Source organism: Mobula hypostoma, chromosome X1, assembly GCF_963921235.1.
Source record: "Mobula hypostoma chromosome X1, sMobHyp1.1, whole genome shotgun sequence".
Classification (NCBI taxonomy): domain Eukaryota; kingdom Metazoa; phylum Chordata; class Chondrichthyes; order Myliobatiformes; family Myliobatidae; genus Mobula; species Mobula hypostoma.
In genome coordinates this window covers 8382936-8406735 of record NC_086128.1, presented here as the reverse complement: position 1 = coordinate 8406735, position 23800 = coordinate 8382936, and the positions used below count along the sequence as shown (strand labels likewise).

Here is a 23800-nt window from a genome sequence, read left to right as displayed (position 1 = left end):
CTTGTCAAGGTTTAATTGATCCGGTTTTGTGCGCCCAATACCAAGTGTACACTGTGCACCTCAATTTTCAGAGGAAGTCTTACTGAGTTTGTACTGAGCTCAAGCTTCATTTGTTCATTGTCATTTCTCTTTGCTCTATATAGTTCATGTATTCTCAGACTGTCAATCCCAGGGCCAGTTTCTGTGATTTCATGATTGAATCCATCTCAGTATTTGTCTGATTACATAACATTACATGGATGTGGATTTGTATAAAGGTCTCTGCCTCATCTCCTTTCTGAGTGATTTGATTCTTTCAGCAATAACTCAAACACATTAGCCGGAAATAATGGTTCAGTTTTCAACCAAGAATTAACAAGTTGTCAACTTGCTTTGTTGTGGATTATTAACTCCAAGGTTTTCTCCATAAATGTGAAATGAGTTGCTCCATTTATCACTCTCATTTGTGAATAAGGATGTAACATTTGGAGTCACTTTAAACAACCCTCCCGGGAGACTTCCGGTAGCGCTCATGGAGTGAAGTCGCGTTCTTGACTCGCTCCATTACCTCTGAGTTTTTTCTCTCTATGGTCAGCTATACTTTAATTAACTATTAAGGCATCAATTTTTACAATACTTTGAATTAAACTGAATTCTCTGACAATTGGATGATACTGAGATCGGCTATGTCTAAGAACGGGAAAGACGGCAAGGATGGTAAACCTCCGGTTAAACCGAAAGCTACGGATCTCCCTCCGACTGAATCACCGGTGACTTTGAAAGCGATATCGGAGTTAATTCAGAGGGAAATTTCAACCTCTGTTAGGGAGATGATTCGTACAGAAATTATGGGCTTTGTTAAAGACCTGATTCATACGGAAATCTCAACTAAGTTCCAGAAAATTGCCGATTTAATTGATAAGATGCAAACATGTATTGCGGAACATCAGTCGGCTATATCTGATCTTCAAAAATCCGCGCAACAAAGTGAGCTTAAGATGGGGAAAGTCGAAGAAACAATTAATGTAATGAAGAAGAAACTTGACTTTTTGACTTTTAAAAACTCTGACTTGGAATCTAGAATGCGACGGCAGAATTTACGAATGATTGGCGTCAGGGAAGCCGTGGAAGCTAACAACCCTATGAAATATTTCTCCCAACTTTTAAAAGATGCATTCCCTACTGTATTTCCTGACCAACCACCGCTACTGGATCGTGTTCACAGAATCCCATCATACTCGTCTAGGTCAGATAGACCTAGGCATGTTATCTTACGTTTTCATTACTTTCAAGACAAGGAGAGACTGTTTCGATTCGCTCGATCTAAAGGTTTCATTGATTTTGCGGATCTTAAGTTCCGATTCGTGGAAGATTTCAGTAAACCAATCTGGGACCAACGGGTCCGTTACAGATCCGTGATGTCGGAATTCTATAAGATGGATTTAAGACCAGCGCTGCTGTACCCTGCACGTCTAAGGATTCGCATGTTAGATGGAGCCCTTCGTTTTTTTGATTCTCCATCGGATGCCCAGAGTTATCTGGATCAACTTTCATCTTCAACATCTTAATTGCCTTTTTTTAATTTTCTCCGTTGATCGGAGGCTGTGAATTGGTTGGTTTTAACTTTTCTGTGCCCTATTTGGGCAGAAAAGTTTACTTTCAATTTCTTAATATGGCTGCTAAACTTTCTTTTTAACTGCGTCATTTCTTTCTTTTCCCAGGGGATTCTGGGTGGTTACTTCCTTTTTGTCATCTTACGTATTTCCTGTGCGGCCTTAAATTTTGTAGTTTTTTTTTAATTTTATTCTGTTTTTATAATCATTTTATGTTAATAATCCTATTTTTTTTGTTGCTGTGTCTATTCATGAGTTTGAGGTTTATTGTGGTTTTTTTTTAATATATACTTTCTGGCTTTTGTTCTGTTCTGTGTGTATTTTAATTGAGCTAACTTTTTTTTACTTATTTTTTTACTGTTTTACAATTAGCTGATCCTTTTCATATTTATACCTTTTTTTTAGGGAGCGTATGCCGGAAGTCATGGGGGTAGTTTTAGCGCTTGCTTCTTTCTGGCGGGTCTGCTTTAGATTTCGCCTTGGGGTCTTGGGGGGGGGGGGGTGGGCGGGGCTTCACGTTTTAGTTTGTTTCTCTTTGGGCTATATACATTATTGAAGTATTGGTTGCGTCCTTTTCCCCGGTATCTTTTGTATGTTCTGTTTCCTCTCCGGGTTTGTGGGTCGCGCCTATTGTCAATCCTCCTTGTTATGGGTTGACTTTAGGATTTATGGAGTCTATTATTAATTTTGTCTCCTGGAATACTAATGGTCTTAATCATCCTATTAAAAGGAAAAAAGTTTTTAAAGTGTTCCGGAGACTTAAAGCACAAATTTTATTTTTACAAGAGACCCATGTACGGAGGGGGGACAGACTACGTTTTTTCAAATTCTGGAAGGGACAACAATTTCATTCGAACTCCAATGCTAAGATTCGAGGCGTCTCTATTTTTATAGACTCCTCAGTTACTTTTATACAACAGGATATTATCTCTGATCCGAATGGTAGATTTTTATTGGTTAGTGGTTTACTATTTAATAAAAAAGTAGTTTTGGTTAATGTTTATGCTCCTAATATGGATTGTCCGGAATTTTATAAATCATTGTTTGATCAGTTTCCGAATTTGAACGAGTTTTCATTGATTTGGGGCGGAGATCTTAATACCTGTTTATCTCCAGCTTTGGACCGTTCGGCTCCTTTACGGACTTTACCTAATAAATCTGCAAATTTGATTAATTTTTTCCTTTCTGATTCTGGGTCGACGGACATTTGGCGTTTTCTGCATCCTCAGGAAAAAGATTTTTCCTTCTTTTCACATGTTCATCATTCCTATTCAAGAATTGATTATTTTTTCATTGATTCTCGTCTCATCCCTTCAGTGATTAAATGTGATTATGATTCTATAACCATTTCGGATCATGCTCCACTTAAGCTTTCTATTAAAATTATGGCCAATATACCAAACAATAGACAATGGCGTTTTAATTCGCTGTTGCTTCAGGACTCGGACTTTGTTAATTTTATGAATGAACAGATTGAGCTTTTTTTTACAATTAACCATACAGAAGATATTTCGGTTAACACTCTTTGGGACACTTTTAAAGCCTATATTCGGGGTCAGATTATTTCGTATTCCGTTGCTTTGAGGAAGAAACAGAAGCAGGAGGAGATGGCAATTGTGGACAAGATTAAAGAAATTGATAAGAAATATGTTATGGCTCCTTCTGAGGAGCTATACAAACAAAGAACTGAACTTCAAATGGAACACAGTTTACTACTCTCGTCCTCGATTGTAAACCAATTAAAGAAAACAAGAAGTGATTTTTATGTTCACAGTGATAAAATTGGCAAGCTGCTGGCTAATCAATTGAAATCTAATTATGTTAAATCTCAAATCAATCAGATTTATAACCAAAATGATCGATTGATATTGGATCATGTGGGGATTAATCAAACCTTTTGTGATTTTTATTCTTCTTTATATCAATCAGAGTCTCCTCGAGATTCTAAATATATGAATGATTTTTTAGATAAGTTAGACTTCCCTCAGATTTCACAGGATATGTCTTCTTTATTAGATACTTCCATTACAATGGATGAGATTAAGAATGTTATTTTTTCTATGAATCTGGGGAAAGCTCCTGGCCCTGATGGGTTTACCGTTGAATTTTATAAATGTTTTGCTTCTTTATTGATTCCTTGGCTCTATAAGGTTTTTGAGGCTTCTTTGAAACTTGGTAAACTTCCGGAATCTTTTAATAGAGCATCAATTTCTTTAATACTAAAGAAGGATAAAGACCCTGCTCAATGTGCATCTTATAGACCAATATCTTTATTAAATGTTGATTCTAAAGTTTTTTCTAAGTTATTAGCAAATAGACTAGAAAAAGTACTTCCTTCTATTATTTCGGAAGACCAAACGGGTTTTATTAAAGGTCGTTACTCTTTTTATAATATTCGTACATTGTTAAATATCGTTTATACTCCCTCACAAAATGTTCCTGAGTGTGTTATTTCTTTAGATGCCGAGAAAGCTTTTGATAGAGTAGAATGGCCTTATTTATTTAAGGTGCTTGAAATGTTTAATTTTAGCTTGAAATTTATATCCTGGATTAAACTGTTATATCACTCCCCTGTAGCCTCGGTTCGTACTAACTCCTTAAACTCACCTTTTTTTCCTCTCTTTCGTGGTACTCGACAAGGCTGTCCTCTTAGTCCCCTATTATTTGATATTGCATTAGAACCTCTTGCAATTGCTATTCGAGAATCTTCAAATATTACTGGGATAACTCGGGGATTAAAGTCCCATAAATTATCACTCTATGCTGATGATTTACTTTTATATATTTCTAATCCTGAGAGATCCATTCCTGCTGTTTTAGAGTTATTAGCACAATTTGGTCTTTTCTCAGGTTATAAATTAAATCTTAGTAAGAGTGAACTTTTTCCGATTAATAAACATCTTCCCTTATATTATAAATTTCCATTTAAATTGATTAATAATTACTTTTCATATCTTGGGATTAAAATTACTTGTAAACATAAAGATTTATTTAAGACTAACTTTTTACCATTAATAGACCATATTACTCAACTTTCATCTAAATGGTTTCCCTTATATTTAACTTTGATTGGTCGTATTAATGCAGTTAAGATGTTTTTTTTGCCAAAATTTTTATATGTGTTTCAGGCATTACCAATTTTCGTTCCTAAATCTTTTTTTGATAAAGTTGACTCTAAAATTTCTTCATTTATTTGGCAGAATAAGAATCCGAGACTGGGTAAAATACATTTACAGAAAGCTAAGAGAGATGGAGGTTTAGCATTACCTAACTTTAGATTTTATTATTGGGCTATTAATATTCGACATATGAAATTTTGGTTACTTGACCGGGACATACTATCTATTCCTAAATGGGTAGCATTGGAATTACAATCTGTTCAGGGTTATACACTTGGTTCTATTTTAGGTTCCTCTCTTCCTTTTGATTCGAAACGCCTTAAGCAGGTCTCTAACCCGATAGTTAAATATGCTTTGCGCATTTGGTTTCAATTCAGAAAATTTTTTGATCTTAATCAATTCGGGTTAGCGATTCCTATTTTAGGTAACATATTTTTTCCTCCCTCTTTTACGGATCGCGCTTTTCAAACTTGGAAGACTAAGGGTATTTTACGGTTTTTGGATTTATTTTTAGATGGTTCCCTTATGTCTTTTGAACAATTATCTAATAAATATAACTTATCAAGAATACATTTTTTTAGATATTTACAAGTTAGAAATTTCCTAAGTACTATACTTTCTTCCTTTCCAATGCTTCCTCCTATATATATTTTAGATTCGATAATTAACCTTAATCCATGTCAGAAAGGTGCATCGGCTATGATTTATAATATTATTATGAAACTTAGGAAAGCTCCATTTGATAAGATTAGGGTAGATTGGGAACAGGAATTGGGGCTTACCATTTCTGTGGATGATTGGGGGCAGATTTTACAATTAGTTAATACTTCCTCTATTTGTGCTAAACATTCCCTAATTCAATTTAAAGTGGTTCATAGAGCACATATGTCCAAAGATAAGTTAGCGCGTTTTTACTCGCATATTAATCCTTTCTGTGATAGATGTTCGGGGCAGATAGCCTCTTTAACTCATATGTTTTGGTCTTGCCCTACTTTGGAAACTTTTTGGAGAGATATTTTCAATATTATTTCTAAGGTATTAAATATAGATATCTCTCCTCACCCTATTACTGCTATCTTTGGACTACCTAAAATTTCTAGTAATCTTTCCCCTTCAGCCCGTAGAATGATTGCATTTCTTACTTTAATGGCGAAAAGATGTATTTTACAACATTGGAAAGAGCTTAATGCTCCAACTACCTTTTTTTGGTTTTCTCAGACGATTTTATGTTTGAATCTGGAGAAAATTAGAAGTAACCTTTATGATTCTTCATTTAAATTTGAACAGATTTGGGGACCTTTTATTCGATATTTTCATTTAATGTAATATTTACCCTTCTTGTTTTTTCTTCACTGTTTTAATGGAGGTCGGGATTGAGGACGTGATTTTAAGTTTAACTCTGTTTGGTTTCAAGTTAGCCCATTGCTTTGCTTTGCTTTTAGTTAGTTGCACGGTGGGTTTTTTTTTGGGGTTTTTTTTTTTCTTTTTTTTTCCATTGATATATATAAAATCTAGTATACTATTATGTTATCTTGGTTTCTTATGCTTAAATTACATTGTTTGTAGTATTTTCTTTTTGGTATTGTTATCTTTTGGAATTTTATTATACTTTAACATTGTATTAATGTTTATATGGCTTACCTTTTTTGTATACTTACTCAATAAAAAGATTTAAAAAGAAAAAAAAAAAAAAAAAAAACAACAACCCTCCCCCTCCCTTATTTCTCGGAGATTTAGCAGATTGTGCCCAGATTTTCTGCAGTTTTCTTTGTGATTACCATAGCAAACTAATCTTTCCTAGAGCAGGAGTTCCCAACCTTTTTATGCTATGCATCCCTTCTATTAACTGAAGAGCCACCCATACCCCAGGTTGGGAACCCCCAGTCTAGAGCAACACACACAAAATGCTGGAGGAACTCAGGAGGTCAGGCAGCATCCATGGAAATGAACAAACCGTTGACATTTTGGGCCAAAACGGTTCATCGGGACTGGAATGGAAAGGGGAAGATGTCAGAATAAGAAGGTGAGGGAGGGGAAGGATGACAAACTAGAAGGTGATAGGTGAAGCCAGGTGCATGGGGGAGGGGGGTTGAAGTAAGAAGTTGGGAGGTGGTAGATGGAAAAGGTAAAGGACCGGAGAAGAGGGAATCTAATAGGAGAGGAGAGTGGATCATGGGAGAAAGGGAGTGAGGGGCACAGGGGGGAGGAGATAGGCAGGTGAGTAGAAGAGAAGAGGTAAGGGAGGCAGAGTTGGGAAATGAAGACCGAAGGGGAAGAGGGAAAAGAATTACCATAAATTGGAGAAATCAGTATTCATGCCATCAGGCTGGAGGCTACCCAGATGGAATATGGGGTGTTGCACCTTCAGTCTGATAGTGGCCTCATTGTGGCAGTAGACGAAGCTGTGGACGAACTTTATGGAATGGGAATGGTGAGTGGAATTGAAATTGCCACTGGGAAATCCTGTTTTTCGCAGATTGAGTGAGGGTTCGCAGATTGAGTGAGGGTGCTTGAGGGAGCAGTTCTCACCAATGCAGAGGAGGCCACATCAGGAGCATTGGGCACAGTAGACGACCCCAGCAGATTCGCTGGTGAAGTGTTCTCTCACCTGGAAGGACAGTTTGGGGCTCTGAATGGAGGTGAGGGAGGAGATGAATGGGCAGGTTTAGCATTTCTACCACTTAGGTGTATGGGCAGATGTGGAACTTTGGCCGCTTGGAGGAATAAGTGCCGGGGGGAGATTAGTGGGGAGAGACAAATGGACAAAGGAATCATGGAGGGAGCCATCCCTATGAAAAGTGGAGAGCGACAGGGAGGGAGGTTTTCTTTTACCTATCTATATCCTGTTCAATATCACTTCCGCCACTCACTCCTGAATAAAGACCAAGTATTCATGTAGTGTTTGCATAAGAGAATCTTAGCTTGGTCTCGAATTGGTACCACACTTCCTTCAACTACCTTCTGCTTATACTGTTCAACAACCTTAAATGCCCCTCGTATATTAGCCATGAGTGTATTTCCTGCTGTCTCTTTGTTGTACTTTCTGGATCTCCTCTGTACTTGCAGTTATCAACAGCAAATTCTGGCATTGACTATTTGTTGATGGTGTCATTGTGGGAGTTTTTCACACTGGGAAGTGTGGTGGATGAGCATGGTTAAAAGTAAAGCTGGTAACTGGGATAGGAGTGCAGGGTTGATCGGCAAGGAAAGCACTGTATTTCCACCTGCTTCTGAGATGCTTTGCTCCATCGCAGAGCGGGTGTGGCAGCCAGTGTGCAGTTGCAGTGAAAATCCAAAAATCCTGTACCCTCAGGACTCAGACGCCAGACTATTGGATATTATTATATTGCTATCTAAACACACTTCTCACTCACTTAAATTTTCTAGTGAACCTGGTGAGTTTAAAGGGTGCACGGGAAACAGGACTCACTGGGTCAGATGCCAAGCCACTAGGATTTCTGGATAGCAAATTAATGAATTTGTTTACTCAGGACTAATGCTGAACCAAAGAAACAGGCATTGTTAAGCCTCTATACAGGGGTTCCCAACCTGGAGTCCACAGACCCCTTGCTTAATGGTATTTGTCCATGGCAGAAAAAGGGTTGGGAAGCATTAGATAGTAGAGCCAGAGAGAACAGAGTTGTACACTTACTGTGGGGCCAAGTACATCTCAGCAGATGGAGGTGGTAGATGTGGGGTGGAAATGTGGGCAAGCATAAGAGGCCAAAACTAAAGTTTCTGTCTTCTTTTCCAGCCATTGTGCAAGGTTGCAATCGCCTTCTATCAGTTCAGCATCACGGCAAACTTCTTCTGGCTGCTGGCAGAAGGCATCTACCTCCATACGCTCATTGTGGTCTTCTTCACTGAGAGGAAGTACTTCTGGTGGTACATCGTGACAGCCTGGGGTGAGGCGCTTTCTGTTCAACCGTACTTTCACACACCAGAGGAACCACCCAGCTTGACCTGCCCGTTCTGACTCTTTCAGACTTTTTCTCTCTGCCTCTTACTTTTCTTATCCAGTTTCCTACTGGGAGTTAACTGCTGGAGGACCTCAGATGAGGCCATATATAGGCCCTGAAACATTAACTATCCATTCCACCACCCCCCAAAGATGCTGCCAGACATGCTGAGTTTCCTTCAGCAGTTTGACTTTGCTCCCGATTCCACAGCACATCTGCAGTCTCTCGTGTTCTTTCTGAAAGTTACTGTTCACTCAGCTTCTAACACCTTTCGGCAGTGCATTGCTAAGCAACAGCTCACAGCCTAAGAAATATTTACCCTGAAATTTAATCACATAATGCTGTATTTTTCAGTATCCCCCCCCCCCCACCCCCGACCCCTGCAAAGTTAAATGCAACACAACCATTTCTGGGACATAGAAACATAGAAAATAGGTGCAGGAGTAGGCCATTTGGCCCTTCGAGCCTGCACCGCCATTAATTATGATCATGGCTGATCATCCAACTCAGAACCCCGCCCCAGCCTTCCCTCCATACCCCCTGATCCCTTTAGCCACAAGGGCCATATCTAACTCCCTCTTAAATATAGCCAATGAACTGGCCTCAACAGTTTCCTGTGGCAGAGAATTCCACAGATTCACCACTCTCTGTGTGAAGAAGTTTTTCCTAATCTCGGTCCTAAAAGGCTTCCCCTCTATCCTCAAACTGTGACCCCTCGTTCTGGACTTCCCCAACATCGGGAACAATCTTCCTGCATCTAGCCTGTCCAATCCCTTTAGGATCTTATACGTTTCAATCAGATCCCCCCTCAATCTTCTAAATTCCAATGAGTACAAGCCCAATTCATCCAGTCTTTCTTCATATGAAAGTCCTGCCATCCCAGGAATCAATCTGGTGAACCTTCTTTGTACTCCCTCTATGGCAAAGATGTCTTTCCTCAGATTAGGGGACCAAAACTGCACACAATGCTCCAGATGTCTCACCAAGGCCTTGTACAACTGCAGTAGTACCTCCCTGCTCCTGTACTCGAATCCTCTCGCTATAAATGCCAGCATACCATTCGCCTTTTTCACCGCCTGCTGTACCTGCATGCCCACTTTCAATGACTGGTGTATAATGACACCCAGGTCTCGTTGCACCTCCCCTTTTCCTAATCGGCCACCATTCAGATAATAATCTGTTTTCCTATTTTTGCCACCAAAGTGGATAACTTCACATTTATCCACATTAAATTGCATCTGCCATGAGTTTGCCCACTCACCCAACCTATCCAAGTCACCCTGCATCCTCTTAGCATCCTCCTCACTGCTAACACTGCCACCCAGCTTCGTGTCATCCGCAGACTTGGAGATGCTGCATTTAATTCCCTCATCCAAGTCATTAATATATATTGTAAACAACTGGGGTCCCAGCACTGAGCCTTGCGGTACCCCACTAGTCACCGCCTGCCATTCTGAAAAGGTCCTGTTTATTCCCACTCTTTGCTTCCTGTCTGCTAACCAATTCTCCATCCACATCAATACCTTACCCCCAATACCGTGTGCTTTAAGTTTGCACACTAATCTCCTGTGTGGGACCTTGTCAAAAGCCTTTTGAAAATCCAAATATACCACATCCACTGGTTCTCCCTTATCCACTCTACTGGTTACATCCTCAAAAAATTCTATGAGATTCGTCAGACATGATTTTCCTTTCACAAATCCATGCTGACTTTGTCCGATCATTTCACCGCTTTCCAAATGTGCTGTTATCACATCCTTGATAACTGACTCCAGCAGTTTCCCCACCACCGACGTTAGGCTAACCGGTCTATAATTCCCTGGTTTCTCTCTCCCTCCTTTTTTAAAAAGTGGGGTTACATTAGCCACCCTCCAATCCTCAGGAACTAGTCCAGAATCTAACCAGTTTTGAAAAATTATCACTAATGCATCCACTATTTCTTGGGCTACTTCTTTAAGCACTCTAGGATGCAGACCATCTGGCCCTGGGGATTTATCTGCCTTCAATCCCTTCAATTTACCTAACACCACTTCCCTACTAACATGTATTTCGCTCAGTTCCTCCATCTCACTGGACCCTCTGTCTCTTACTATTTCTGGAAGATTATTTATGTCCTCCTTAGTGAAGGCAGAACCAAAGTAATTATTCAATTGGTCTGCCATGCCCTTGCTCCCCATAATCAATTCACCTGTTTCTGTCTGTAGGGGACCTACATTTGTCTTTACCAGTCTTTTCCTTTTTACATATCTATAAAAGCTTTTACAGTCTGTGTTTATGTTCCCTGCCAGTTTTCTCTCATAATCTTTTTTCCCCTTCCTAATTAAGCCCTTTGTCCTCCTCTGCTGAACTCTGAATTTCTCCCAGTCCTCAGGTGAGCCACTTTCTCTGGCTAATTTGTATGCTTCTTCTTTGGAATTGATACTATCCCTAATTTCTCTTGTCAGCCACGGGTGCACTACCTTCCTTGATTTATTCTTTTGCCAAACTGGGATGAACAATTGTTGTAGTTCATCCATGCAACCTTTAAATGCTTGCCATTGCATATCGACCGTCAATCCTCTAAGTGTCATTTGCCAGTCTATCTTAGCTAATTCACGTCTCATACCTTCAAAGTCACCCCTCTTTAAGTTCAGAACCTTTGTTTCTGAATTAACTATGTCACTCTCCATATTAATGAAGAATTCCACCATATTATGGTCACTCTTACCCAAGGGGCCTCTCACGACAAGATCGCTAATTAACCCTTCCTCATTGCTCAAAACCCAGTCCAGAATAGCCTGCTCTCTAGTTGGTTCCTCGACATGTTGGTTCAAAAAACCATCCCGCATACATTCCAAGAAATCCTCTTCCTCAGCACCTTTACCAATTTGGTTCACCCAACCTACATGTAGATTGAAGTCACCCATTATAACTGCTGTTCCTTTATTGCACACATTCCTAATTTCCTGTTTAATACCATCTCCAACCTCACTACTACTGTTAGGTGGCCTGTACACAACTCCCACCAGCGTCTTCTGCCCTTTGGTGTTACGCAGCTCTACCCATATCGATTCCACATCTTCCCGGCTTATGTCCTTCCTTTCTATTGCGTTAACCTCTACTTTAACCAGCAACGCCACCCCACCTCCCCTTCCTTCATGTCTATCCCTCCTGAATATTGAATATCCCTGAACGTTGAGCTCCCATCCCTGGTCACCCTGGAGCCATGTCTCTGTGATCCCAACTATATCATAATCATTGATAACAATCTGCACTTTCAATTCATCCACCTTATTACGAATGCTCCTTGCATTGACACACAAAGCCTTCAGGTGCTCTTTTACAACTCTCTTAGCCCTTATACAATTATGTTGAAAAGTGGCCCTTTTTAATGCTTGCCCTGATTTGTTGGCCTGCCACTTTTACTCTTCTCCTTAGTACTTGTTGCTTCTACCCTCACTTTACACCCCTCTGTCTCTCTGCACTGGTTCTCATCCCCCTGTTGTGAACTAACCTCCTCACGCCTAGCCTCTTTAATTTGATTCCCACCCCCCAACCATTCTTGTTTAAAGTCACCTCAGTAGCCCTCGCTAATCTCCCTGCCAGGATATTGGTCCCCCTAGGATTCAAGTGTAACCCGTCCTTTTTGTACAGGTCACACCTGCGCCAAAAGAGGTCCCAATGATCCAAAAACTTGAATCCCTGCCCCCTGCTCCAATCCCTCAGCCACGCATTTATCCTCCACCTCATCGCATTCCTACTTTCACTGTCGCGTGGCACAGGCAGTAATCCCGAGATTACTACCTTTGCGGTCCTTTTTCTCAACTCCCTTCCTAGCTCCCTATATTCTCATTTCAGGACCTCATCCCTTTTCCTACCTATGTCATTGGTACCTATATGTACTACGACCTCTGGCTCCTCACCCTCCCACTTCAGGATATCTTGGACACGATCAGAAATATCCCGGACCCTGGCACCAGGGAGGCAAACTACCATCCGGGTCTCTGGACTGCGTCCACAGAATCGCCTATCTGACCCCCTTACTATCGAGTCCCCTATCACAACTGCCCTCCTCTTCCTTGCCCTACCCTTCTGAGCTACAGGGCGGGACTCTGTGCCGGAGGCACGGCCACTGTCGCTTTCCCATGTCATACCCCACAGATTCAGCAGTCAGGGTTACATTACCCTTGCATCCCTGTCAGCTGGGGTGGCACCGTTCTCCCTTTAGACAGAATGCAGACTTATGCTGGGGGAGCTCATCATTGCCACTTCTGGGACAACTATGGTTTTCTACCCTAGATGGGACTTCTATCAGGCCGTTGATCAGACCAGTGATCTTCAACACAACACTGACAATCATTCCCTGCCTCAGCCCCACACTGTGTCTTGGCTCAGCTGACAACAAATCTCCTCAGCATTAGATAATTATGAAATTACTGTAAGTCCTTCTTCAGAAACTTGAGTATATGATCTACTCTGCCACCTCAGTGCAGTTCCACACTGTTGGAGATGCAGTTTTTTCAGTGGAAGTGCTAAACAGAGGTTCCACTTGCTCTCTTGGGTGGATGTACAAGATCCCAGGATACTCACTTTTAAACCCCACTCCTGGATGATGTGGCATGTGCTTGAATTGCCTGCTGCATTTCCTAAATTGTCATAATGACCAAGTAATGATGAGAGGTGTCAGGAGTTTTAGTTCACGTGAAAATATCAGCCAAGACCAGTTGGACCACATGGGTGTGCTTCCTCACTATAAGTTCTATATGGCTCTATATATTTCATTGGTTGTGGAGTGTCCTGAGATGCTGGAAAGTGCTTTGTTCTTTTCATTTGCTTCAGGAGAGCTTCTTTCTCGGAGTTAATACCCACTGTAGCCAAGAGGTCAAGGAGATGGACAATTTGAATTAGTTTGCTGAGTAAACAAAGAAAATATTAGATGTGACAGAGCAGCTTGAAATTTGTTCTCCTGAAAACCCTAGTCCCCTCGTCCTTCACTACATTGTACTTTGACCATTCACTGTATGATTGAATTATATCTGAGGGCAGTGATGTGCTGTCTATTTCACAGATCATTCTCCTTATTGAAAAGAATAATCCTACACTCTGGAAAAGGCACTGGAGAAGAGTTGAGTTCTTCTAGAACAACAATGGGAAACAACATTAGGCCTGGGAGTAAATCCACCCAATATTGTGGAAATCCCATGTAGGAAATTGGACTGAAATTTCTATCAAGCTTTCAAATTTAACATTTTGTAAGGAACTCACTTGTTGCCCTTGAAAAGTGAAGAACCACCTTTTTGAATCACTCTTAGATACTAAAGGGTCATCTATTTCCCTTAATTCTGTCATAAAGATTGTCACTACTACCCAGGGCTGTGGAAAACAATTTGGCACCATAATGTGGAAATTGGGTGGTGGGGCGGAGATACGTCTTTAACAGAGTAGGTGTAAGGTGCTCCTTCCCTCTGCTAGCCTGCAGGTTTTCTTGGGCAAGGTATAGCACCTGCTTAGCCCCCAGAGCAGGGTCACGTGAAGCCATGGGAGCAGGTGGTGGAAGGTTGTATGAGTGGAAGCTCGGGGTAAAGAGAGGCAAAACTGATGTCAGCCAGTAGAGCGGGAAAAGTTTAAAAAGAAGACCGTCATATCCAGTGGGCAGCGTTTGGAGCTGGCAGCGGAGTGAGAGGGTAGCAGAGTGATAGGGCTTTGGCTCAACAGGCTTAGGCGGTAACGAGGTGAGGCAGATTTACCTGTGTTAATTGCGGAAAGGAGGTATGTGTGTGAGGCCAGTGTTCTGTGCTAGGTGTCAGATGTGGGAAGTCCTGGAGTCTCCCAGCCTCCCGGACAGCCATATCTGCACCCAGTGTGTCGAACTGCAGCTCCTAAAGGACCGCATTAGGGAACTGGAGTTGCATCTCGATGACCTTCGTCTGGTCAGGGAGAAAGAGGAGGAGAAAGGAGTTATAGGCAGGTGGTCACATCGGGGCCACGGAAGACAGATATGTAAGTCACAGTCAGGAGAGTGAAGGGGAAGAGTCAGATACTAGAGAGTACCCCTGTGGCTGCCTCCCCCCTGCCTTAACAATAAGTACTCCTCTTTGAGTACTGTTGGGGGGGAGGGAACGGCCTATCTGTGGGAAGCAACAGTGGCCGCACCTCTGGCACAGAGTCTGGTCCTGTGGCTCAGAAGGGTAGGGAAAGGAAGAGGATGGCAGCAGTGATAGGGGACTGTATAGTTAGGGGATCAGCCAGACAGGTGATTCTGTGGATGCAGGAAAGAAATTCGGATGATAATTTGCCTCCCCGGTGCCAGTGTCCGGGATGTTTCAGATCGTGTCCACGATATCCTGAAGTGGGAAGGAGAACAGCCAGAGGTCATGGTACATATTGGTACCAACGACATAGGTAGGAAAAGGGAAGAGGTCCTGAAAACAGACTACAGGGAGTTAGGAAGAAAGTTGAGAAGCAGGACCACAAAAGTCCTGACTAAGGGTCTCACCCTGAAATGTCGACTGTATCTCTTCCTATAGATGCTGCCTGGCCTGCTGTGTTCTACCAGCATTTTGTGTGTGTTGCTTGAATTTCCAGCATCTGCAGATTTTCTGGTGTTTGCATTTGTAAAGGTAGTAATCTCGGGATTACTGCCTGTGCCACGCGACAGTGAGTATGGGAATAGAATGAGGTGGAGGATAAATGCGTGGCTGAGGGATTGGAGCAGGGGGCAGGGATTCAGATTTCTGGATCACTGGGACCTCTTTGGGGGCAGGTGTGACCTGTACAAAAAGGACAGGACCCCAGTATCCTGGTGGGGAGGTTTGCTAAAGCTATTGGGGAGAGTTTAAACTAGAATTGCTGGGGAGTGGGAACCGAACTGAAGAGACTGAGGAAGAGGCGGTTGACTCACAAATAGAGAAAGTTGGAGACAGTGCGAGAGGGAGGATAGGTAGGTGATAGAGAAGGGACGTGCTCAGACGGGCAGTTTGCGATGGAGAATTGTGAACAAAGTGGATGAGCTTAGAGCGTGGATCAGTACTTGGAGCTATGATGTGATGGCCATTACAGAGACTTGGATGGCTCAGGGACAGGAATGGTTACTTCAAGTTTTAGATGTTTCAGAAAGGACAGGGAGGGAGGCAAAAGAGGTGGGGGCGTGGCACTGTTGATCAGAGATAGTGTCACAGCTGCAGAAAAGGAGGAAGTCATGAAGGCATTGTCTACTGAGTCTCTGTGGGTGGAGGTTAGGAACAGGAAGAGGTCAATAACTCTACTGGGTGTTTTTTATAGGCCGCCCAATAGTAACAAGGATATCGAGGATCAGGTAGGGAAACAGATCCTGGAAAGGTGAGTAAGGGGAATTATGAGCCTACCAGGCAGGAACTTGGAAGCTTAAATTGGGAACAGATGTTCTCAAGGAAAGGTACAGAAGAAATGTGGCAAATATTTAGGGGATATTTGTGTGGAGTTCTGCATAGGTACGGTCCAATGAGACAGGGAAGTTATGGTAGGGTACAGGAACCGTGGTGTACAAAGGCTGTAGTAAATCTAGTCAAGAAGAAAAGAAAAGCTTACAAAAGGTTTAGAGAGCTAGGTAATGTGAGAGATCTAGAAGATTATAAGGCTGACAGGAAGGAGCTTAAGAAGGAAATTAGGAGAGCCAGAAGGGGCCATGAGAAGGCCTTGGTGGGCAGGATTAAGGAAAACCCCAAGGCATTCTACAAGTATGTGAAGAGCAAGAGGATAAGACTTAAAAGAATGGGACCTATCAAGTGTGACAGTGGGAAAGTGTGTATGGAACAGGAGGAAATAGCAGAGGTACTTAATGAATACTTCAGTATTCACTGTGGAAAAGGATCTTGGTGATTGTAGTGATGACTTGCAGCAGACTGAAAAGCTTGAGCATATAGACATTAAGAAAGAGGATGTGCTGGAGCTTTTGGAAAGCATCAAGTTGGATAAGTCACCGGGACCGGATGAGATGTACCCCAGGCTACTGTGGGATGTGAGGGAGGAAATTGCTGAGCCTCTGGTGATGATCTTTGCAGCATCAATGGCGACGGGAGAGGTTCCGGAGGATTGGAGGGTTGTGGATGTTGTTCCCTTATTCAAGAAAGGGAGTAGAGATAGCCCAGGAAATTATAGGCCAGTGAGTCTTACTTCAGTGTTTGGTAAATTGATGGAGAAGATCCTGAGAGGCAGGATTTATGAACATTTGGAGAGGTATAATATGATTAGGAATAGTCAGCATGGCTTTGTCAAAGGCAGGTCGTGCCTTACGAGCCTGATTGAATTTTTTGAGGATGTGACTAAACACATTGATGATGGTAGAGCAGTAGATGTAGAGTATATGGATTTCAGCAAGGTGTTTGATAAGGTACCCCATGCAAGGCTTATTGAGAAAGTAAGGAGGCATGGGATCCAAGAGGACATTGCTTTGTGGATCCAGAAATGGCTTGGTCACAGAAGGCAAAGAGTGGTTGTAGACAGGTCATATTCTGCATGGAGGCCAGTGACCAGTGGTGTGCCTCAGGGATCTGTTCTGGGACCCTTACCCTTCGTGATTTTTATAAATGACCTGGATGAGGAAGTGGAGGGATGGGTTAGTAAGTTTGCTGATGACATTAAGTTTGGGTGTGTTCTGGATAGTGTGGAGGGCTGTTGAAGGTTACAGCAGGACATTGATAGGATGCAAAACTGGGCTGAGAAGTGGCAGATGGAGTTCAACCCAGATAAGTGTGAAGTAGATCATTTTGGTAGATCAAATATGATGGCAGAATAGAGTATTAATGGTAAGATTCTTGGCAGTGTGGAGGATCAGAGGGATCTTGGGGTCCGAGTCCATAGGACACTCAAAGCAGCTGCAGAGGTTGACTCTGTGGTTAAGAAGGCATATGGTGTATTGGCCTTCATCAATCATGGAATTGAATTTAGGAGACAAGAGGTAATGTTGCGGCTATATAGGACCCTGGTCAGGCCCCACTTGGAGTACTGTGCTCAGTTCTGGTCACCTCACTACAGGAAGGATGTGGAAACCATAGAAAGGGTGCAGAGGAGATTTACAAGGATGTTGCCTGGATTGGGGAGCATGCCTTATGAAAACAGGTTGAGTGAACTCGGCCTTTTCTCCTTGGAGCGACGGAGGTTGAGAGGTGACCTGATAGAGCTGTATAAGATGATGAGAGGCATTGATCGTGTGGATAGTCAGAGGCTTTTTCCCAGGGCTGAAATGGCTAGCATGAGAGGGCACAGTTTTAAGGTGCTTGGAAGTAGGTACAAAGGAGATATCAGGGGTAAGTTTTTTCACACAGAGAGTGGTGAGTGTGTGGAATGGGCTGCCGGCAACGGTGGTGGAGGCAGATACGATAGGGTCTCTTAAGAGACTTTTGGATAGGTACATGGAGCTGAGTAAAATAGAGGGCTATGGGTAACCCTAGGTAATTTCTAAGGTAGGGACCTGTTCGGTACAACTTTGTGGGCGGAAGGGCCTGTATTGAGCTGTAGGTTTTCTGTGTTTCTATGAGTATCTGGTGCTTACCACAAGTCCTGGTTATGCAACCATTAACGCCAGGCAGACGATCTCTGGTTGGGGTCAACCGTCTTTCTTGTAAAGATACTGTCCAGACGAAGGCAGTGGCAAATCACTTCCGTATAAAAATTTGTCAAGAACAATCATGGTCATGGAAAGGCCATGATTGGCCATGTCTTAGTATAATGCATATAATGAATGAGTGAATGGGGAAATCACAGGCTTTTTCCTCAATGTTCTTTGTATTTCCATTTCTGCCTCTGTAGGTACACCACTGTTGATCACCGTCAGCTGGGTTCTTGCTATGCTGTATTACAATGATATTGGGTAAGAAGAAAAATTCCTGTTTGTTAAATAGAGCAGCATGAATGGCTTATTCTTGACTCATTCTTGCTCATTTTGGTTGCAAATGCCTGTCTCCTGTATCTCATCCAAGCACCATTCTTTATTATATTTAGTAAGTTGAACATTGGTCAAATGTTTGGCAAACAATGTTGTTAAAAATGAACTTGATTACAAACTGAGGGCTGCACCTGCACTCATGCATATGCATACAGGACACAGATTATAATACAACTCTTTGCATGGTCATCTATACACACACACACACACACACACACACACACACACACACACTCTCTCTCACACTCTCACACACACACACACACACTCTCTCTCACACTCTCTCACACTCACTCACTCTCACTCTCTCTCACACTCACACACACACTCACTCACTCACTCTCACACACACTCTCATTCACTCACTCACTCTCTCTCTCACACACACACAAACACACACACACTCACACAGACACACATTCACACACACACACTCACTCATTCACTCTCTCTCTCTCTCTCTCTCTCACTCACACTCACACACACACACACACACTCACACAGACACACACTCATTCACTCACTCACTCACACACACTCTCTCTCTCTCTCTCTCTCTCTCTCTCACACACACACACACACACACACACACACACACTTTACCGCAAATTCAACAAGGTTTTCTGGATGGAGAACAGTGGCAGGATTACTAGTTACCTATCTTCATTCATAGACCACATGAAGGCAACTGGAAAACTGTTTTCTGAGATTGGTAAACTTTCGCCACTTTCGCCACTTTCCCCCTTGCCTGGTTTCACCCATCACCCGCCATCTTGTGTTCCTTCCTCTCCCCCACCTTCTTATTCTGGCTTCTGACCCCTTCCTCTCCAACCCTGATAAAGGGTCTCAACCCAAAACCCTCCATCAATGCCTCCTGACCTGCTGAGCTCCTCCAGCATTTTGTGTGTTTTGCTCACGATTTTCAGCATCTGCAGAATCTCTTGTGTCAACTGTGTTTCTGTTAGGTGTTGGGATTCGATTGATTCTCCATTCCTGTGGATCATCAATGCTCCAATTTCACTGACAATATTGGTGAGTATTCTTCCTTTATACAGTATCTGAGGTGAAACTACCATTGTCATTAACACTGGCATCACTGGGATCTGGGGTGAGGTATCCATTTCAGGGTCCATTTCTTTGCCAAAGTCCAGGCTGATAGGAAGGACAGGACACTTTCTTGTCCTCTAGAGGCACCACATGTAACATGTTTGATTCCCCACCCCTAGGAGGCTGCATAAGAATGTCTTTTCATGCTCTGTAGTGAAACAACCCTGCAACCATTTGTGGCCTGTTTCACATCATTCCAGAAAGCCAACCGGGCAGCTCTGTGCACAAGTCCTCCTTCTACAAAGGTACGATGTTTGAATCGGAGAGCATAGAATGAGGTCATTCCCCTTGCAAAATTCCTTTTGGGACGTTGCAGGAGCATACGTACCAAGCTGACCTGGAATATTTGACACTTGGGACAACACCGTGACACTCTGCGACATTAATTGGGCAAGTTCCAATGCTGATCTTGCTTGTCTCTGCACCACTTCCGACTCCAGCACCACTCTGCTACACAAACCATGCTGCTATCTACTTAGTCATAGTCATACTTTATTGATCCCAGGGGAAATTGGAAATTGGTTTCCTCCCTGCCAAGCAGTTGAGGCCCAAACCCATACCCCAACTCCATTCCACCAATCTCTCTACCTTTCCCCCTACACACCATCCCAATATCCATCAGCAGAGGAAATCAACGCCTGTCCTTTAAGCCAGCTCCCAGCACATCCATCATTATTACAGTCTCCGATTGCCTCTCAAGTAATTCATTCCTCTGCCACCTAACCATCCATCAGAGGTTCCTTATTCCCCCAGTCCATCTCTCACAGGGTTCCCAATCCTCCCTGCCCACAGATCATCCGTCACAAGACTCTGATTTCTTCCCCCAGGCTTTTTTGTCAGCTACAGCACAAACCAGTCTGGAGCAACACACAAAATGCCAGAGGAACTCAGCTGGTCAGGAAGAGGGAAATGGAGAGTCAACGTTTCAGGTTGAGAACCTTCACCCTTGATTGAAGCCAGAGGAATGATCTTGGCTCAAAATGTTGGCTATCTATTTCACTCTACAGTCACTGAGTTCCTCCAGCTTTTTGTGACTTGCTCCAGATTCTAGCATCTGCAGTCTTCTGTGTCTCCACAAGCTAAACTAGATCAGGTACAACTGGTCATTCCATCCCCCCTCCCCTGCAAGAATCCACTGTGGAATGGTGGAGTGGGAGATACATTGTCACTGGGTGATTGAGGCCCCTCGGCTATTCAACCTTTGTGTGCACCGGAATTTTTAACTACAAGTTTAGAGTCATAGAAGACTACAACACAGATTCAGGCCCTTCTACCCATCTAGTTTGTGCCAAACCATTTAAACTGCCTACTCCCATCGACCTACACCACGGCCATAGCCCTCCATACCCCTCCCATGATTTGGGTGACCTCGTGCAGGATTCCTTAAAGGTTAATTTGCAGGTTGCATCAGTGGTGAGAAAGGCAAAAGCAATGGTACCTATCCAAACTTCTCTTAAACGTTGAAATCGAACTCACATACACCACTCTCACAACTCTCTGAGGGAGGAACTTTCCCCTCGTGTTCCCCTTAAACCTTTCACCTTTCACCCTTAACCCATGACCTCTGGTTATCACACCCAACCTCAGTGGAAAAAAGTCTGTATGCATTTACCCTATCTATATCCGTCATAATTTTGTATACTTCTTTCAAATCTCCTCTCAATCTTGTGCATTCCAAGGAATAAAGTTCTTCAATTACTTTCTCAATTCCAATTCTTTCAATTACCTTCTCAAACTAACCAACCCTAGACTAATTCCAATCACATATTTTCTCCTATTAAAAGCTGTTTCCCTTTGAATGGATGTAGTGAAACCACTGAAATGTGATGTTTTCCTTTTATTTAGGTGAACTTTATTCTGTTCATATCCATCATCCAAATCCTGATCCAGAAAGTATACTCGTCAGACAGCATAGGAAGCGAGTACAGGCAGTACGTGTAAGTACCGAGGACCCACCACAGAGCATGAAGTCCCCTAGCCTCCCAAATTGTTCTGCTTTCATTACCTCCATCAGTTAGTGCTTCCTGCAGAGTCTAATGTGAACCCTTTCTGCCAGTCTGAAACTGTCTCTGATTTTCTGCACGTGAGATTTTGGGTTTGGTTTCAGTTTTGGTTGTAGACCATAAGATATAGGAGCAGAATTAGGCCAATTAGCTGCCTGCAGCAAAGAATTCCACTGATTCACCTTTCTCTGGCTACAGAAATTCCTCCTCATCTCCTTTTTGAAAGGACGCCCCTCTATTCTGATATGTGGTTTTGATTTATTATTGTCACCTGTATAAAGATACATGTGCCTTGCACACTGTTCATACAGATCAGATTATTACACAATGCATTGAGGTAGGACAAGGTAAAACAACAACAGAATGCAGAATAAAGTGTAACAGCTACAGAGAAAGTGCAGTGCAGGTAGACAATAAGGTGCTAGATCATAACGATGTAGATTGTGAGAATCAAGAGTTCATCTTGTCAGACTAGGGAACAGTTTAATAGTCTTATTACAGTGGAGTAGAAGCTCTCCTTGAGCCTGGTGGTATGTGCTTTCATTATTTTGTATCTTCTGCCCAATGGAAGAGAGGAGAGGAGAGAATGAGAGGGAGAGTAAATATTCTCAAGATTTCCAGTGTAAAGCAGCTCTTACCTGGCAGTGGGTCACATTTTCCCACTAACATCACATCCTATATCTTTTTGAAATCACTCTGGGAACAATCAGGAGCTTCCACGGTCCAGGATGCCACACTGATGTCATGGTGTGCAGAAATCTGATTGGAAGGTCCTCAGCAACACAAGAGCTGCTGGAGGAACTGAGCACATCAGGCGACATCTTTGCAGGGAAATATCTCAGCAGAATTTTCAGGTCGATTTGGGAGACCTCATGCAGGATTCCTTAAAGGTTAGCTTGCAGGTTGAATCAGTGGTGAGAAAGGCAAATGCTGTTGCAGACAGCGAGTGAACCCAAACGCAGGACACTGGCATGGAGATAGAGTCGGGATGCTAACGAGGACGTGAGCGTGGCTGGAGCTGAACAGCAAACCGAAGGATGAACGGAAAGGCAGGTGGCAGGTAATTCTTCTCTTGACATGGAGAGACACTGTAAACCTCAGTGCTGAAACAAAACTTAGAATACACAATGTTAGGCGGCCGGGAACGTGAATTACCACACTGGCTGAAACAACCATCTGGCAATGAGTGGATGCAAAGCCGGGGTATTTATGCTGCAGGTCTAGATGAGAATCAGGCGTGTCGCAATCAAGGAGCCCGGGAGAACACGGGGAAAAGGGAATTAGGAGAATATGAGGAATCAACGGTCGGGACCGTGACAAATGCAATGGTAGTATTCATTTCAAGAAGTCTAGAATATAAAACAAGGATGTAATGGTGAGGCCTCATTTAGAGTATTGTGAGCAGCTTTGGGCCCCTTATCTAAGAAAGGATGTGCTGACATTGGAGAGGGTTCAGAGGAAGTTTACAAGAATGATCCCAGGACTGAAAGGGTTATAATATGAGGAACATTTGATAGCTCTGCACCTGTACTTGCTGGAATTCAGAAGAATGAGGGGGAATCTCATTGAACCCTATTGAATGTTGAAAGGCCTTGATAGAATGGGGGTGACGAGGATGTTTCCTTTGGTGAGAGAGTCTAGGACCAGAGGACACAGCCTCAAAATAGAGGGATGTCCATTTAGAACAGAGAAGAAGAGGAATTTTTTCAGCCAGAGGGTGGTAAATCTGTGGAATTTGATGCCACAGTCATCTATTGAGGCCAAGTCACTAGATGCATTTAAGGCAGAGATTAATAGGTTCTTGATTAGTTGGGACATGAAAGGTAATGGGGAGAAGGCAGGAGAATGGAGTTAAGAGGGAAATGGATCGGCCATGATGAAATGGCAGAGCACACTTGATGTGCCAAATAGCCTAATTCTGCTCCTATGTCTCATGGTCTTATGGAGACCCATCATCTAGAATGGACATGTCCAAATGAAGGGTCTCAATCCAAAACATCAACTGTCCATTTCCCTCCATAGATGTTGCCTGACTTGCTGAGTTCCTCCACTCCTCTTGTATCATTCCAGATTCAATTATCTGCAGACTCTTGTGTCTCCAAAAGATAGTCAGGAAGGT

At 42.8% G+C, this 23800-nt stretch overlaps 1 protein-coding gene across 1 annotated transcript in view; it reads left to right on the top strand.

The window, feature by feature from the left end:
* Positions 1-23800, top strand: part of LOC134340321 (vasoactive intestinal polypeptide receptor-like) — a 238928-nt gene that overhangs the window by 203231 nt on the left and 11897 nt on the right. Inside the window, exons 7-10 of the mRNA XM_063037409.1 lie at positions 8466-8616; positions 18436-18496; positions 19537-19603; positions 21524-21615. Of these exons, the coding sequence (XP_062893479.1) occupies positions 8466-8616; positions 18436-18496; positions 19537-19603; positions 21524-21615 (371 nt within the window). The remainder of the gene's footprint in view (positions 1-8465; positions 8617-18435; positions 18497-19536; positions 19604-21523; positions 21616-23800) is intronic.